We start from the raw sequence: 16,287 nt of genomic DNA on the forward strand, positions 1-16,287 counted from the left end.
GCAATTTCATGCAGAGAATTTGAATACTATAGTTTATTGTGAAATATCTAATAACATATGTATTCATGCACACACCTGAGCATGTCATTTCTTGACACCTAATCAGAATCCCATATGAGAAGTAAACATCTATTTGTGGAAAGAGATCTTTTTATTTAAGGGCGAGAAGTAAGTATCATTTTAAAAATAGTTTTTTTTCTTTTGGAAATGATGAATAGAATCAATCCAGCTGTGGTGCTACTTTCAGTAAATTTTAACACATTATTGGTCCTTCTTTTTTTTTTTTTTAACTATGCTGTTTCCAGAGCAACAATTGGGGCATTAAGAAGCAAAACATGGTCTTGCTTATGTGCTACATTTTTTCCTAAATGCAACCAAACCACAACCTACCTTTCCCATAATAACTGTATTGGGGGGGTGGAGAAAGAGAGAATGCTGCAGACTTATTTCATAAAACAAACTTTGACTGAGTGCACAAACATGTCCGATTTACAATAGCATGATTGGAATACTTGTAATAAAAGCACACACTCTCCCTAGCCAGTCTCTGCATCAGATATTCCCAGTAAAAAGTTGCAGCGTTTCTCCCCCCGAATCATTTCTACCTCTTTTGCTTCTGCCTGTCTCTCTCCTTCTTTGAAGACGATCCCAAATGCTGGCCTTTCTCCAGCTCTTCTCCAGCTGCTTTCAAGACTCTGCCTTGAACAGAGGTAGGCAGCTTCGCGATCAGGGGAGACACTAGCCAAGCGCCTCGCCTCTCAGAAGAACTAAAAGCATGAAACATACAAGACATTTCAACAGAATATTACTCAGTATTCTCAGGTTTTTTCCTTCAAAGCACTATATGCATGTGTGTGAGATACAGGTTTTGCAAACTACTTAAAACAAGGCAGGTAGGTAGATTTAAGCCAATACAGTTCAATATAATTTTAAGCAAGTTGTGAGCTGAAGTTCCACATCCCAGTCCCAAAGGTTTTTTGTGTGCTTTTAGATGCGTACATGGAGGACTTGAGCATGCAGAAATTCCCATTCATTGCAGCTGAAGAACTAATGTTTATACCTGCTGGTGTGCTTACAGGGCATGATCATGATAAATTCTCACACGCAGAGAAACTCTGCACATGCACTGGAACTTCTGAGCCCAGAACAAATCACTGGACTGGGAAGACTTTTCTGGGTTTTGACTACTGGCTTTTGGATTCTTGAAATTAACACCACAATTATTATTAAATGCAACCCTCCACGCTCACAACCCTCTCAAGTATTCCTGTTAAAAAAAAAGATTAATTTCATCTTTATCCATTCAGGCAGAGAACATTACCTTAGAAATGTCTTTTTACTTTTCTGCCTCGTAATATGTGTGTCAGCGTTTCCAACAGAGTTTGGACTGAAGAGGCCTATACCAGAGTTAGAAGAGTTATTGTTTAGATCAGCGGATTGCTGAAACACCTCTATCGTCGCCTTTGCAATATTATCCAACAAGCTGTTCATTTCAGCCACAGACCCAGAACCCTACAGTGAAACATAAGTAAACTAGCACATTCATGATATCTTTGCTCACACACTAGGTTATTTTATTTATTTATTAAAAAGGAAAACTTTATCGAATGAAACATGTATGCAAGGCAATACTCACAGGCTCCTTCATACACTGTTTGATCGTCAGCTGGAGCTCCAACCACGATTGGCGGAGAGTCCACTGATCCAAATTCTGTGCAAAGAATGACAAATAGTTGTGTCACCATTAAACATGACATGTGATTTTGTTCTTGCCTGCATATCATTGTCTCTTCTACATGCATCGGGGATGTGGCTCATTTTGTTCATTCTTCCTGACTACAGATGGGATCGGTGGGAAAGGGATGGGGGCCTTGCCTTGGGGAAGAGCCTGTTCCTGATTTCACCCCCACCTCAAAACATAGCTTTTAGCTGATCTTGACTAAGGGCAGAACTGCACGTTATAGGTAAAGGTTAAAAAAAAATGGTAAAGGACCCCTGGACAGTTAAGTCCAGTCAAAGGCGACTATGGGGTTGTGGCACTCGTCTCGCTTTCAGATTGAGGGAGCCGGCTTTTATCTACCGACAGCTTTCCAGGTCATGTGGCCAGCAGGACTAAACTGCTTCTGGTGCAATGGAACACCGTGACAGAAACCAGAGCGCATGGAAATGCCATTTACCTTCTCAGCACAGCGGTACCTATTTATCTACTCGCACTGTGCTTTCGAACTGCTAGGTTGGCAGGAGCTGGGACAAAGCAACGGGAGCTCACTTCGTCGCAGGGATTCAAACCACTGACATTCTGATCGGCAAGCCCAAGCGGCTCAGTGGTTTAGACCACAGTGCCACCCGCGTCCTTACATTCAGTGACTACGAGAAGAAGCCATACCTATGCAGGCAGGCAGGCAGAAATCTTGTAGGGAGCCTCCCTCCATACACGAGCTGCACACATACAGAGTTTCTTCACATTTCTGGCTAGCGTGTGCTTCAGTAGCAGAAGGGTTTGTGGTTGGCAGGAAAGACTTAATTCCCCTCTCCCTTAATATTATCCCTTTACAAGGGACGGTATGTACACAGGGACAAAAGGGTCTAACATGTGGTGGGAGAAAGAGGAAAGAACATCAAATAAAAAGCCTTTATTCGGTCTGGTTACCTGAAGAATGCGCTTGATGTGTTGTCTTTGAGGATTGTCACCCTCCGCACATTCTTTAACACCATGAGGATAACAGATAAGCTGCAACAATTTTTGTGCTTGCTTGTTTGAAAGGACTGGGTCCAGGATAAGATCTTTGTCAGTACACAGTCTTTCGGGTTCTTTCAAGCAGTGTTCTCCCACCCACTCCTATCAACAAAAAGTTGAATTGAACATTAATCACAGCAAAGGCAATGTTTGTTTGTTTTGCTTGTAACACATAACAAAAAATCAACATTGTTCAGGATGAGTCAGATTCATGCTAGCACTGTGAAAAAGCTATACTTTACATTAAATCCAAGTCCATTATGCAAAATATTTAACAAGGAAGAATTTAGTTAAATATAAACTTTTTTTCTTTTAAGACAATCTTTTTTCTGGTTCTACTCTCAGGTATTCCATCAAGAGCATTTACATGCCGCTGACTGAATACTCAAGGAACTCTTTCAAAAGGAAATCAGAATGTTAAGCTAAACTCTCAAACGAATTCCAGCTGTAATCACAACTATACTCATTGTATGTTTGAGAAAAACTTCATGACACAAGGAAGACAAGAATGGTGGGATCACAACCACACCTGCACAGCTTTCTTATCTGTTGAGAAGTTCAAGCATGGGCACCAAGTTTACATGGGAGCCACATGTAAAATCTAACATGCCTAGACCTGAATTGCACAGCTAATACCTGAATATAGCATACACTATCAGATGCACAGGTAGAGGCTTGTCCTTTCCGGGTTTAATCAATGAGGCTGAGGGGCTGGATAAACCTGTCACAGGTCACAGCTTCCACTGCCCCTACGAAAACATATGTTTCGTTTCATTTTTGTTTAACTAACGTAACATTGTGCGGTCCAGAGTACCCCAAGAGGCTTCGCATGGCCAGAGTGTGGACTTGTTCTCACACGTGTGTACATGACTCAATCTTCATCCCTTGATTACTCAGCCAAAATATGGGAACCTTGGATAGGTATCTGGCAATATCAAAGTCAGTCTGGACAGATCAATCTATGACAGCTCATTCACACACAAGTCATCACTTGATGCCATAGTTGCCAACAGTGTATTCAAGTTTATAGGAGGAAATGACCTGGGAGCCCTGACAACCAAATCCATATTACATTCACGTTCCAACTTTTCCTCCAAGGAGCTCAAGGTGGCTTATTCATTCCCTCTCCCTTTATTATACTCATGAAAACCCTGTGAAGATTAAGCTAAGGTGTTGTGGCTGGCCCAGGTCATCTTCAGGGTTGAATGGCTTCCCCAGCTACCTTCCTCTACCCCCTCACCCACCTATATTTATGAAAGCATGTCATGACTGTCTTTGCATCCCTGGAATATGGCAACAATGATTGCTCTGGAAAAACAAATTCATATATACAAATAAACTGAGAAAAACAAAGGGTTATGGTACCTGCTGGCATATACTTCTTAGCACATATCTAGCATATTCGCTGAGACTAGCAGTTTCTATGGAGAAAGGTTTTCCGCATGATTTCAAAGAATGTGAGGCGGCATCCCATATCTCATCTTCATTAAGGTCACCTAGTAATCTTCGTACTGAGTAATCTGACTTCTTCAAGGAGGGCATGCTATTGCTTCCAATTTCCGCATCACCTATGGAGTAGAAGCAGCACAAAGATGAAGAGTATTATTACTGTTTAACTATTAAAAACAACCTGGGCAAGCGCCACAATTTAAGAAGGATGTTGACAAGCTGGAACGTGTGAAGAAGTGCAACCAAGATGATCAAGGGTCTGGAAACTAAGCTTCATGAGGAGTGCTTGAAGGAGCTGGGTGTGTTTAGCCTGGAAAAGAGGAGACTGAGAGGAGATATGATAGCCACCTTCAAATATCTTAAGGGCTGTCACATGGAAGAGGGAGCATGCTTGTTTTCTTCTGCTCTGGAGGGTGGGACTCGAGGCAACAGCTTCAAGTTACAAGAAATGAGATTCCGACTAAACATTCAGGAAAAAAACTTTCTGAAAGTCAGAGCTGTTTGGCAGTGGAACAGACTCCCACAGAGGTGATGGACTCTCCTCCCTTTGGCGGTTTTTAAGAAGAAATTGGATGGCCACCTGTCATGGATGCTTTAGCTGAGATACCTGCATTATTAGTGTACTTTGCAGCATCATTAACTATTACTTTAGGCTTAACATTAAAAATGATGAGCTAATACAATATTAATGATATTAATTAATACCATCAAAGCTTCAGAGTCCTGCACTAGCCTGCCTTGACAGACCCTGAGAAGGCATTCCCTTCATCAACCCACGGTTTTAAGAGGAGGGGAAAAGTTGGGTTGCATGGCAATACCCGCCCCTAGAGTAAATAAAGACAACGGACACCAGAATTAAGGTTAATGGGCGAAAAATGGCCACAACTTTATTGATTACAGGAAAGAGCGGTATTGGCCTTAGGCATTGGCCCTATCAGACTATCGGTATAAACCGTGAAGGGTTAAGCACCAACAGGGGGAGCCCCCGAGATGCACATCCCTAGGCGCTCCCCGAGGGGTTACCGCTCGGGAGCGCGCTTTAGGCCCTAGCCTCCATAGGTTTTGGACGAGGCCCCTGGAGTCCTTTAACGAACTACCCTTCAACATTTGGGGGAGGTAATGGCGTTCCTCCCCCCCAACTCATTTGCATAATAATAATAAATTCCCCTGCCAATGCCTAACCGCCACACGAGCCAGGCTCGCCGCCAATACCCTCAGACCTGCAACCAATCCCTGATCCCTTGAAAAATGTCAGCCAGCCAAATATCGTTACCAGCATCGGATAGATGCATGCCATCCCCGCGGTAGAGTGCTTCATTGCTAAACCGGATGCATGGGTGCTCAATGACCCGCCCACCCATCGCGGTGACTCTACGCGCCACCGAGCGTTCCAGAATCCTTCTGGCTTTGTTCACGGCCACCGGATTTGCAGCGTCCCGCCAACAGCACCTCTCGAGCAATGATGACCATATGAATGTTAAATTCGGGTAGGAGGCCCGCAACTCCTCCAGGTCATTGAAAACATTCCACATTAAGTCCACCCCTTTTCTGTAAGCCAGGTCGTTCTCACCCAGTTGGATGACCAGCGCCTCGGGTGGGCCTTTAACTGAAATTCTATTTGTTACTGTTGGGAAGAATTCCTCCCAACACATTCCCCGGCGTGCGATCCAGGACACTTCCACGTTGTCCGGGAATTGGAGATCGCCGCACCAGCCTCTGGTAACTCCCCGCAGCCTTGCCCAGTGGACAATGCTGTGGCCAATGATCCAGAGACGCAGCCGCTAGAAGGAAGGAAAGGGGCGAGCTAGGGCTGCCCCGACCTTAAATTGCCCCCTAGTAAGCCCGCCCCCACCGCCATCCGATTGGCTGGCGGCGTGACTAAATGAATATTGATGACCGGGAATTCCCTGAGTCCCACGGGACTGCCGCCAGTCCCGCGAGGCTGTAGGCAGGGAGTGAGCCTGCAAACCCCCCCCCTCCTGATGTCGGGAGTGGCTTTGGGGCTGAGGAGAGGATATTTGATAACCCTGGGGTCTATTCCAACTTCGATGATTTTATGATTCTAAGCAATCCTGCTGAAGCTGAATTTTTACACCTAATGGGTAGCAGGAAATAGAAGAATTTAATACAAACGCCTCATCTATTGTAGGATTAATCATTAAAACATCAGATTTTAAGATATAACTGGAGCTCAGGGATGGGGCACTTCTGGTCCCTTATCTTCCCTGATCACTGGTCATGTTGGGTGGGGCTGGTGCAAGTGCAACATCTGAGGGGAACGGATGGACCCATGCTCTAGACAATGTATCACGTCAAAATCAAAATCAAAATTTAGTAGGATCCTATGCTTGCCTAAAGGCAAAGGGTAAAGGCACCCCTGACCATTAGGTCCAGTCACGGACGACTCTGAGGTTGCGGCACTCATCTCGCTTTATTGGCCGAGGGAGCCGGCGTACAGCTTCCGGGTCATGTGGCCAGCATGACTAAGCCGCTTCTGGCAAACCAGAGCTGCGCACGGAAACGCTGTTTACCTTCTCGCTGGAGCGGTACCTATTTATCTACTTGAACTTTGTGCTTTCGAACTGCTAGGTTGGCAGGAGTAGGGACCTAGCAACGGGAGCTCACCCTGTTGCGGGGATTCGAACCGCCAATCTTCTGATCGGCAAGCCCTAGGCTCTGTGGTTTAACCCACAGCGCCACCCACGTCCTATGCTTGCCTATTCAGAAGTAAATCCCACTGAATTTGATGAAACTTACTCCCATGTAAGTACAAATTTTTTTTTTCTTTCCAGTAGCACCTTAAAGACCAACTAAGTTAGTTCTTGGTATGAGCTTTCGTGTGCATGCACACTTCTTCAGATACCATGTAAGTGTGTGTGTAAGACTTCAGCCTCACAGGGCAAGCCTAAGCATGTCTACTGACAAGTAAGAGTCCCCCAAATTCAATGGAACTTTCTCCTAGGAAACTTAGTATGGGGTGCAGCCTTAACCATGAAATGAAGAACATTAAATGTGATCTTACCAAGCATCAGTATTGCTTTCAGCACAGCAAACACAGCACCCACTTCTATGCTGTTGTGAGCAGCAGTTAAGAGGTGACGATCACAAGATGATCGAATTCCTGGGAAAGATTTCCCTGCAGAAAAAGAACAAGCATTTTTTCATTGTCATTGTTTTTAGTGAACTTAGCTTTATTCTCCCCACCTAATTTTACTAGGCTTCTAAACACTGCGGTGGACCTATCTTGTGGTGCAAGTGCAAGGATGTCAATACTATCAATACTACAAGTCTTAAAACAAATGGCCCAATGTACACATGTGCCTGCCCAAGGCCACATCACACACTACAGAAGCAAGTGCATATTCAATATTCAAACACTGTCAATGGAAAGTATCAATTTAGTTTCAGTATGTAGTCTGAAATACCCGGTGTGTGGTTCATGCAGCATGATTTTGTGATATAATGCAGTTTTTTAAAGTTAAGTGTGTGTGTGTGCGCACCCTCCCCCTTATCTTCTGGAGGGCAGTGGGACTCGGATTTAAACTGCAGTGCAAACATTTCATTCAGTTTTCCCCGAATGGATGCAAGGGGGAGGCAGTGGGCAACTTAATTGAATAGTACAAACTATGATTTATTTAACAAGGAGGAAGGAGAAGGGAAGGAAGCAAGAACAATTCAGCTAAGTATACTGTTCAAAATTAGTGTCTAAACAACAAATAGGGCGGGATGAAATCAAATGAATTAGCTATCCTTGAGGTGATCAATTAGGGGCCTGCTGCTGCCACAGAGTCATGGTCTGTCACTCACAGGCTGTGTGAGGGCTAAAAATACTGCTCTGTTGTTATTTTCATTAACAATCACTGTCATCTTCGCAGTCTCTTTTTCCTCTCTCAAATCTTTAAGGGTGTGTACACACAGTGTAATAATGTGCATTCCATGTGGGATGCGGGCACATTTTTAGGGTGATGTACACACAACATGGCTGCCACTTCATCCCTGTCTCTTACTGTGGGTTGATCTAAAGCGATTTCTACAAGAACAGTTTTTTATCTGTTTTGTGCTGCATTCATTGGTCCCCTCCTATTGGGGAGCACCTAGTGATGTTCTGCCAGTGCTTAGCGTGCGTGAATAGACTGACTGAGTGGAGTAAATCAATGCATACTGCTTCATAAACACAGCCACCTGTATGTAAAGACAGCATGGATAGCAACTCTCCCTTTTGGCAATGCTATCGTGCGAAGGTAAGTATATTAAGAGCTATGTAAAAAAGTGCTTTGTGAAGAAACGAGACCTGATTGTTTCAAATCTACGTGTGTACACGGCCTAACACTCTTTTCTTGAATCTCTTCAACCAACTCACCTCAGAACTCTCTCACCATCTTTTCAGAATGTCCCTATAGAAGGACTTAAGGGCTAAAAGTTATAAGGAAAAAGCAGAAATATGCTTCCAAAACAACATACCAGGTGGTCCTTTGAACGAAATGGGTGTTTAAGGCTATAGGTCTGTGTCTCAGCAATGTCAATTTAAATTGGATTTTATCCACTGCTATTCCAACTCTCAGTAAACCCCCCGAAGTGAATAAACATGACTAATTTATTCTGTATACACTCTACACATTTAAAACACATTCAAAGCACACACACACATCTCAAAAATGGATAAGCAACCGTGCCCAGAATTCTTTGATGGAAAGAATGAGCTTTAGGTTTATTGTGTATACTCATTAATTTCAGCAGCCCTACTCCAAATAGAATGTTGTTGATGATGTTGTTAAATTTGTAAAAAGATAAAGGTAAGGGACCCCTTGGATTGTTAGGTCCAGTAAAAGGCAACTATGGGCTTGTGGTGTTCATCTCACTTTCAGGCCAAGGAAGCCAGCGTTTGTCCACAGACAGCTTTCCAGGTCATATGGCCAGCATGACTAAACTGCTTATGGCCCATGGAAAACCATGACGGAAGCCAGAGCGCACGGAAACGCAATTTACCTTCCTGCTGCAGTGGTGCCTATTTATCTACTTGCACTGTTGTGCTTTCGGACTGCTGGGTTGGCAGGAGCTGGGACAGAGTAAAGGGAGCTCACCCCGTAGTGTGGATTCGAACCACCTACCTTCTGATCGGCAAGCCCAAGAGGCTCGGTGGTTTAGACCACAGTGCCACCTGCCCTTTACAGGGCATTCTCCTTTGCCAAGTGAACCTTTGGAGTCAGCATTATAAAATTCCTCTGAGAAACTGGAACACAAAGGCAAGACAGAAGGTCTGGAAATAGATTTGAAGTATTTACCAGTAGGCAGCAGGGAAACCTCAGGTGTTTGAAAGAGGTGGAACAGAAGCCTGCACGTCATCCTTGCCCCAGGCTCAGCATCTGGATCTCCACAAGCTGTGGGAAAAGGATGCAAACCAATCATTATACTACTGGAAACTAGCATTTAATTCCTAATATTTTATCTGAGCAGAAGTTTGAATCTAATTCATAACATTTTTATCAAGCAAACGTAGAAAGTAATAGCTTGAACAGCAATACTGAGAAAAATATTAATGCTCTGCAAAACAATGATCCAAACAATTTTTCATTTAAATGTTATTTTAGTCAATACCGCATTGCTCTCTTAACTTTTTCTATCTAACAATTGTTTTATCTGAAACACACAAATACACACACACACACACACACAAATGTTGGATTTGTTTAGCAGGTGCGTATTGACAAGGCGGCTTGTGAAAGAAAATGAGAAATATGAAAAATGTGAGCATGATATTTTTCTGCAGCTTAACTGGGTAAAAGAAGAGAATGTTATCAAGATTTACTTGTGGGAAAATAAGAAGTGTCAGGAAAAAAGTGTAAAAAAAAAAAAAACTTGTCTGGATGACGAGCACAAATAATGTCAAAGCTGAGAAAAAGACAAAAATTCCAGAAAGATCATAATGTAATGCCATCAGAGTGTGGGAAGATGACTACAGCTCATAACTTTGCAACATGCTGGCAGAAAACCAAAACCAGCAGAAATAATTTACTTACTTATTTTAAATATTTGTAAAACTGTCATAAAAAAAAGTACAGTGTACACCATGCAAAAATTGCAACAACCATAAAAACTTAGAATAACACATTAGTAAAAACATCCATAAATACTGTTTGGATAAAAGAAAATTCAAATTTCAAAGGTCTGTCTAAACAACACTGTTTATAGGCAATGTGTAAAAGGCGACTAGGATTATTCCTCTAGCGGCAGGAAGTGCCACAGTACAGGGACTGCCACACTCAAGCCTTGGTCCCTAACAAAAGCTGGCCAAACCTCAGGGGCATGGTGAACCATCAGAAGTGCTCCATCAGACAATATAAATAATTGAGGTGGACAATAAGGGATCAGAAAGTTCTTCAAGTACTTTGGGCCAAGTTGGTTAGGGCTTTGTGAATTAACACAAGAACCTTGTACCTGCCTGGTAGCAAACTGGGAAAAATTGCTTGATTACAGAAGTAAGGACAACATTGACCCCATTCCCATGGACTTTGGAACAAACATCTGAGGTCCCAAAGCCCCTCACTCTCAGGCCCACCCAAATGAACTTTGGCTCTTCCCAAAACTGAACCCTAGGCTGTTTGTAAGGTATGCATCATCAAACAAATACCCAACATGTGGCCCCTTTAAGAGAAACTGTTAGAAACCTGGACAGCTGAGTTAGAGGTGTGCCCTGGCTGGAGGAGTCAGTTGCTGCTTTGTGTGGCTCCCAGGCCTCATCAAGAATAAAGCTGAATTTGCCTTCAACTCAGCTTGCGGTGTGTTCACAGAAGCAGCAAAAGACAACAGAAGTGCTACCCATTGTTCCCCAAAACTGAGGCTTGGAGTCATAATGTGGATTTATAGTGCAAGCAAGCAATGAAGAAACAAAGTGCTTTAAAAACAAAATAGCACCAAGCTATATAGACAGAACAGGAAGCGGCTTACTGGCGTAGTTCCATTGCTCTCCATTTCCGTTTCAACCACCCCAGATGTTTCTGTCCTTCCACCCTCACCACAACCAGGAAGTTGTGGGGCTTTTGGGTGGCTGTCTGCTTGGTTTTTAATATCTTAAACTACCACTACTCCAGTACTGAACATAAGAAGAACCCACTGGATCAAGTCAATGGCCATTCAGTCCAGCATTCTGTTCTCACAATGTCTATACAAAATCATACTACTGGTTGAGCTCTTCGACTGAAGAGTGAGTAAAAGAACTTTTGCTCAGGAGAGACTCCTGGCCTCCAGATTTGCTTTTCGGTTACGTTATCATCCCCTTTGCCTAATCTAGCAGGGCAAAGCAGCTCCTTTCGATATCCAGGGAAAGGTGGTGGTTGTTGGTTTCACACTTGGCTTTTGATGCCTTGAGTGCAATCCTAGGCATGTCTACTCAGAAGTAAGTCCAGCAAAGTTGAAGAGGACTTGCTCCCCAATAAATGTGTGTAGCTTGCAGTCTAAGAAAGAAGGGAAGATAGAAGGAAGGAAGGAGTGTGGGGTGGGGAAAAGATGAAGACTGCAGAAATAGAGAAGAATGGATAATCTAAGATGTGAAATAAGATTAGCATGTACAGAGTCTTTCAGTCCTACATAATTCAGTCCAGCCATGTAGTTCTGCAGTTCAGTCCCAGCTATGTAAATACATGACCACTACACTTAATCAGCCAAACACATTTAGAGCACCCTGCTTATCTATGCTTTAAAAAAAGAAAGAAAAATCCCTAGATTCCAGAAAATGGTTTTATATGATTTACCATCCATACACGGAACCATTTCTGCCTTCCAGTTCGAAGAGCAAAGTGTGGTTTTGAAGATGTCACTCACCTGCTGTAAGTAAAGAAGGAAGTGCAACGTGCTGAACAACATCCTCTAGGAAGAAACATTGCCGGGCTATGAGGATTGCAACAAAGGTAGCCAATGAATCATGGAACGACAGGTCACTCACCTTAAAGGGCAAAAAAGGATAAAAATGTTGCTAATTAAGCAGTTCTAATTAATCAGTTTGTGTCTTCTACACTGAAAGGAGAAATCCACTCCCACAATCATGACTCGGCTGGCAGCAAATGAGAAGGTGACCTTCCACAAGGACAAGAAAGATGGAGGAATTACCTGATATCTGGACCCTTGATACAGATCTGTTTGCTTGAATGTCTGAGCACCAGGTTATTCTGGAATCTCGATCATCAGCCATCCCATCCCCTTTCCCTCATTTGCATTTATAAAACATGTTGCCTTGATTTAATTATGATTGTATTTTGTACTGTTTGGCTGTATTTGTTTTCGTTTCTTTTTTGGAAAACTAAACAAAAAAGACTATGCATAAAATACAGTGTGTGTGTGTGTGTGTGTGTGTGTGTGTGTCTGTGGCAAGGGCTGGGGACTGGTTCAGACACAACAAGAAACCATGATTTAGGATTACGTGAATGAGCCCTAGGGGTGTGGTTATCTTCCTCTCACACATAACACAGAAAGTTGCCTTATACTGAGTCGGTCCATTGCTCTATTTTATCAGTTGTGTCTAATGTAATTCCTGACAGGTGCTCTCCATGGTTTCAGACAAAGATCTTTACCAACCCTACCTGGGAATGCCATATATTGCATTTTTTTTTTCTTTCAGTGAGTTTCAGCAATTTCTGCACTTCCCCTTTCATACCAAACCATCATTTATAGTTAGCTGTGCATGTGCATGCTTTTACCTTTGCATGTTCTGTGTATTACATGCGCTTTATTGCAAAGGCTTTATTATGCTGTTTTTATTACCTTCACTTGCCTGTTAAAATCTGTTTGCTGTTTCTTTCCTCAATTTTTTTAAAAAATTAATTTTATTTTATTTATTTTTTTTGGCTATAACCTGAACTTGGTTGACCAATAAACTTTGGATTGGATATAGTTATAGTTGTTATAGTTATAGCCCTCCAAATCAGAACTGCAAGCCATAGTTTGTTGGCTGTAACAGATGGAATTCCAGATGGCATTAAGTTATTCAAGGGAAACTCTAATTTACTATACATTTAAAGCACATGGCTCACCCCAAAGGATTCAGGGAACAGCAGTTTCCCCTTTACTGAGCTACAATTCCAAGCACCCTTAACAAACTACAGTTCCCAGGATTCTTTGGGGGTTTGTCATGCGCTTTAAAACTTTATGCATATGGTGTGTACACATCCTGAGTTGTTTCTTCTGTGCTATTTTGTACTTTCTCCACTGTATGAACCCAGCTAGTCAGATACGCAAGGCTGATGACATCGCTAGGCAGTGAAATCAGATTAGGCAGCGTACTGCTGGCCCTGAGAACAAATGAAAGAGTATTGTCCTTACCTAAGAAAAGGGAGGAAGGAAACAACATGTCCCAACAGTTAAGGCAACCACAGCACAGCACAGTGAGACAAAGAAAGTCCATGCAGTTGTCACTGCAGTGAGAAATGTTCCTTGCGTTGCTGCACTGAAACAGCTTCATTGCCGCATGTTGTAGCAAGACAGGGAACCATGGCCTACTGCCCCAATTATCTTCGTAAAGGAGAAGGAGGACATCTGAGGAAGTCTCTCTCCAACAGAAGGTTGCAGGTAAGGGTGTTTGGGGGGTGGGGGGTGGGAGGTGGGGGGTAGGGTGGGGAACAGGCTAACCATCCCTGAACTAATTCTTAAACCATAGTTCTTAAACTAATCAGTGATGCAGTGAGAAATTGCATTAAAAGCAGACACAAGGGTATGCATGTAGAAGCCCATTATACCAGAAAAAGTCCGTTGTTTATTTAAAGCTTCACTTTAGCATTGGCTGTCAGGACTGTGTATGTTAGTGATGGGGCGAAACCATGGGGCCAAATATTATTTCTGAGCCTCCTTGGGGGTTACGTTATGAGAGCAGAAAATATCTTATGTATGTGGGTGTTAGTCACATAGAGGACAAAAGTGACTGTCATCCCCTTTATTTCAAATAGTAAAATTCCACTGGTCTGCATAATCTGAGGCCTAGTTGCGGGTAGGTTGCAGGTAGCCAACATACATTCTATTAGATCCATTCATGAATCTCTAATGAACATTAGTGGAAATGTCACAAAGGTGGAAATAAGAGAAAATACAATGAGTTGTTCATAACTAAGTTATAAACTAAGTTTATAACTCTTCAAAATATTTTTCCCCTTTATTTCTTGGAATTGTTTCTACTTTGCTTCCAATATAAAATTATCAAAACATCTGCTATACAAAATTTAAAAAAAAACAAGGCTTGGTTATGTGATAATTCCAGATGGCCAGCCATAGTAAAGACACAGGTACTTATCTACTGATAGAAGCATTTTCTGCACTTACATCCACACTGCAGAGAAGGTCATTAAACCCCCAGACATGGTTTGACGAACAGCAAAGGGCTTTCAAGACCCCTAGCCATTCCGAGCTTAGCACTGTGCAGCAAGCGGTTAACTCTGCACACAAATTGGCAATGTCGTTGATTCTAGAAGAAAACAGAAAAGATAAATTAATGCTAATTGACTGACAACAAGTTAGATAGATAGATAGATAGATAGATAGATGATAGATGATAGATGATAGATAGATAGATAGATAGATAGATAGATAGATAGATAGATAGATAGATGATAGATAGAAAGATAGATAGATGATAGATGATAGATAGATAGATAGATAGATAGATAGATAGATAGATAGATAGATGATAGATGATAGATGATAGATGATAGATGATAGATAGATAGATGATAGATAGATGATAGATAGATGATAGATAGATATAGATAGATAGATAGATAGATGATAGATAGATAGATATAGATAGATAAATAGATAGATAGAAAGATAGATGATAGATAGATAGATGATAGATATTTCAGTAGTCATAGAATCGTAGAATTGTAGAGTTGGAAGGGATCCTGAGGATAATCTAGTCCAACCCCCCTGCAAGGCAGGAATATGCAACTGTTGTATACAGGGATCGGACCTGCAACCTTGGCGTTACATCAGCACACTTTAACCTACTGAGCTATTGAGACCACCAGTATGCTCCTTAACAAGGGACGCGGGTGGCGCTGTGGTCTGAACCACAGAGCCTAGGACTTGCTGATCAGAAGGTCAGCGGTTCGAATCCCCGCGATGGGGTGAGCTCCCGTTGCTCGGTCCCTGCTCCTGCCAACCTAGCAGTTCAAAAGCATGTAAAAATGCTTCCAGTGGGAAGGTAAACGGCGTTTCCGTGTGCTGCTCTGGTTTGCCAGAAGCGGCTTAGTCATGCTGGCCACATGACCTGGAAGCTGTACGCCGGCTCCCTCGGCCAGTAAAGTGAGATGAGCGCCACAACCCCAGAGTCGGTCACGACTGGACCTAATGGTCAGGGGTCCCTTTACCTTTACCTTTATGCTCCTTAACCCAAACTAGTCTGCAACTAGTGAGTCAAGACAACCCATAACATGAGCGAGCAGAGCTCAAGTTTTTTTCCTTTTCACTAAGATTTTTAAAAGAAGGGAGGGAGGGAAATTTAATGTTCAAAGAGGCAGCTTGGTCTCTGCAATGTCACCTTACCTGCCTGTATCTTGGTGGCCCATGCATACATTCATCAGTGCATTACACACAAAACTATAGCGACTAGGTGGATTGTCATTCAAGATCTTGCCCAACATTGAATAATTGAGGCTGTGGATTGAGGGATTCTCAATAAAATCCAGCATAAACTCTGGATCCCATAACAAGTTGGAGTTTGAGGGCTGAACATTGCTATAGATGGTTTGCTTCACTTTTGAGCAGGCACTACTAAAATAAAATAAAAGGGAAGAGTTAGGGAGGAAAATACAAACACTTTGCAGAATTCAGGTGTCTTTGGCCTATCAAATGTTTATTGAAATATGAGTTAAATAGCTACCCAATATTTTGTATATTTCTCAGGTTACTAAGCACACTAGCTTTCAAATTTTAAGCACCTGAATGGGCTTGTCAAAGAAGTCAGATATATACCTACACTGGGAGAAAAATTGATTAGCCTAATTCTGAAGTCAGCAGTGCAACTGCAAAATCTGGGCACCGCAGAATCTTTTGGCTTGGATTAGATGCTTTATATGCTTGGAAGTTCATCACTCACACAACTTCATAGTTCTCAAGCTGGA

General features: G+C 42.5%; 2 protein-coding genes across 7 annotated transcripts in view; one reads left to right on the forward strand and one right to left on the reverse strand.

Moving 5' to 3' along the window:
• Positions 1-16,287, reverse strand: part of MED12L (mediator complex subunit 12L) — a 180,406-nt gene that overhangs the window by 35,825 nt on the left and 128,294 nt on the right. For all 6 annotated transcript variants that reach the window (XR_014547948.1, XM_083613020.1, XM_083613024.1 and 3 more), the window contains 10 exons: positions 15,710-15,937; positions 14,489-14,630; positions 12,005-12,125; positions 9,469-9,564; positions 7,209-7,322; positions 4,103-4,305; positions 2,651-2,839; positions 1,637-1,711; positions 1,322-1,512; positions 606-767 (listed from right to left, as the gene is read on the reverse strand). Coding sequence is in view for 5 of the 6 variants with exons in the window: in XM_083613020.1 (XP_083469146.1) it covers positions 606-767; positions 1,322-1,512; positions 1,637-1,711; positions 2,651-2,839; positions 4,103-4,305; positions 7,209-7,322; positions 9,469-9,564; positions 12,005-12,125; positions 14,489-14,630; positions 15,710-15,937 (1,521 nt within the window). In the remaining variant the exon portion in view is untranslated. The remainder of the gene's footprint in view (positions 1-605; positions 768-1,321; positions 1,513-1,636; positions 1,712-2,650; positions 2,840-4,102; positions 4,306-7,208; positions 7,323-9,468; positions 9,565-12,004; positions 12,126-14,488; positions 14,631-15,709; positions 15,938-16,287) is intronic.
• Positions 13,308-16,287, forward strand: part of P2RY12 (purinergic receptor P2Y12) — a 28,744-nt gene continuing 25,764 nt past the window's right edge. The window contains exon 1 of the mRNA XM_083613516.1: positions 13,308-13,744. The gene's annotated coding sequence lies outside the window, so the exon portion shown is untranslated. The remainder of the gene's footprint in view (positions 13,745-16,287) is intronic.

This window comes from Podarcis filfolensis (genome assembly GCF_964270895.1).
Source record: "Podarcis filfolensis genome assembly, chromosome: 5".
In the NCBI taxonomy this organism is placed as follows: domain Eukaryota; kingdom Metazoa; phylum Chordata; class Lepidosauria; order Squamata; family Lacertidae; genus Podarcis; species Podarcis filfolensis.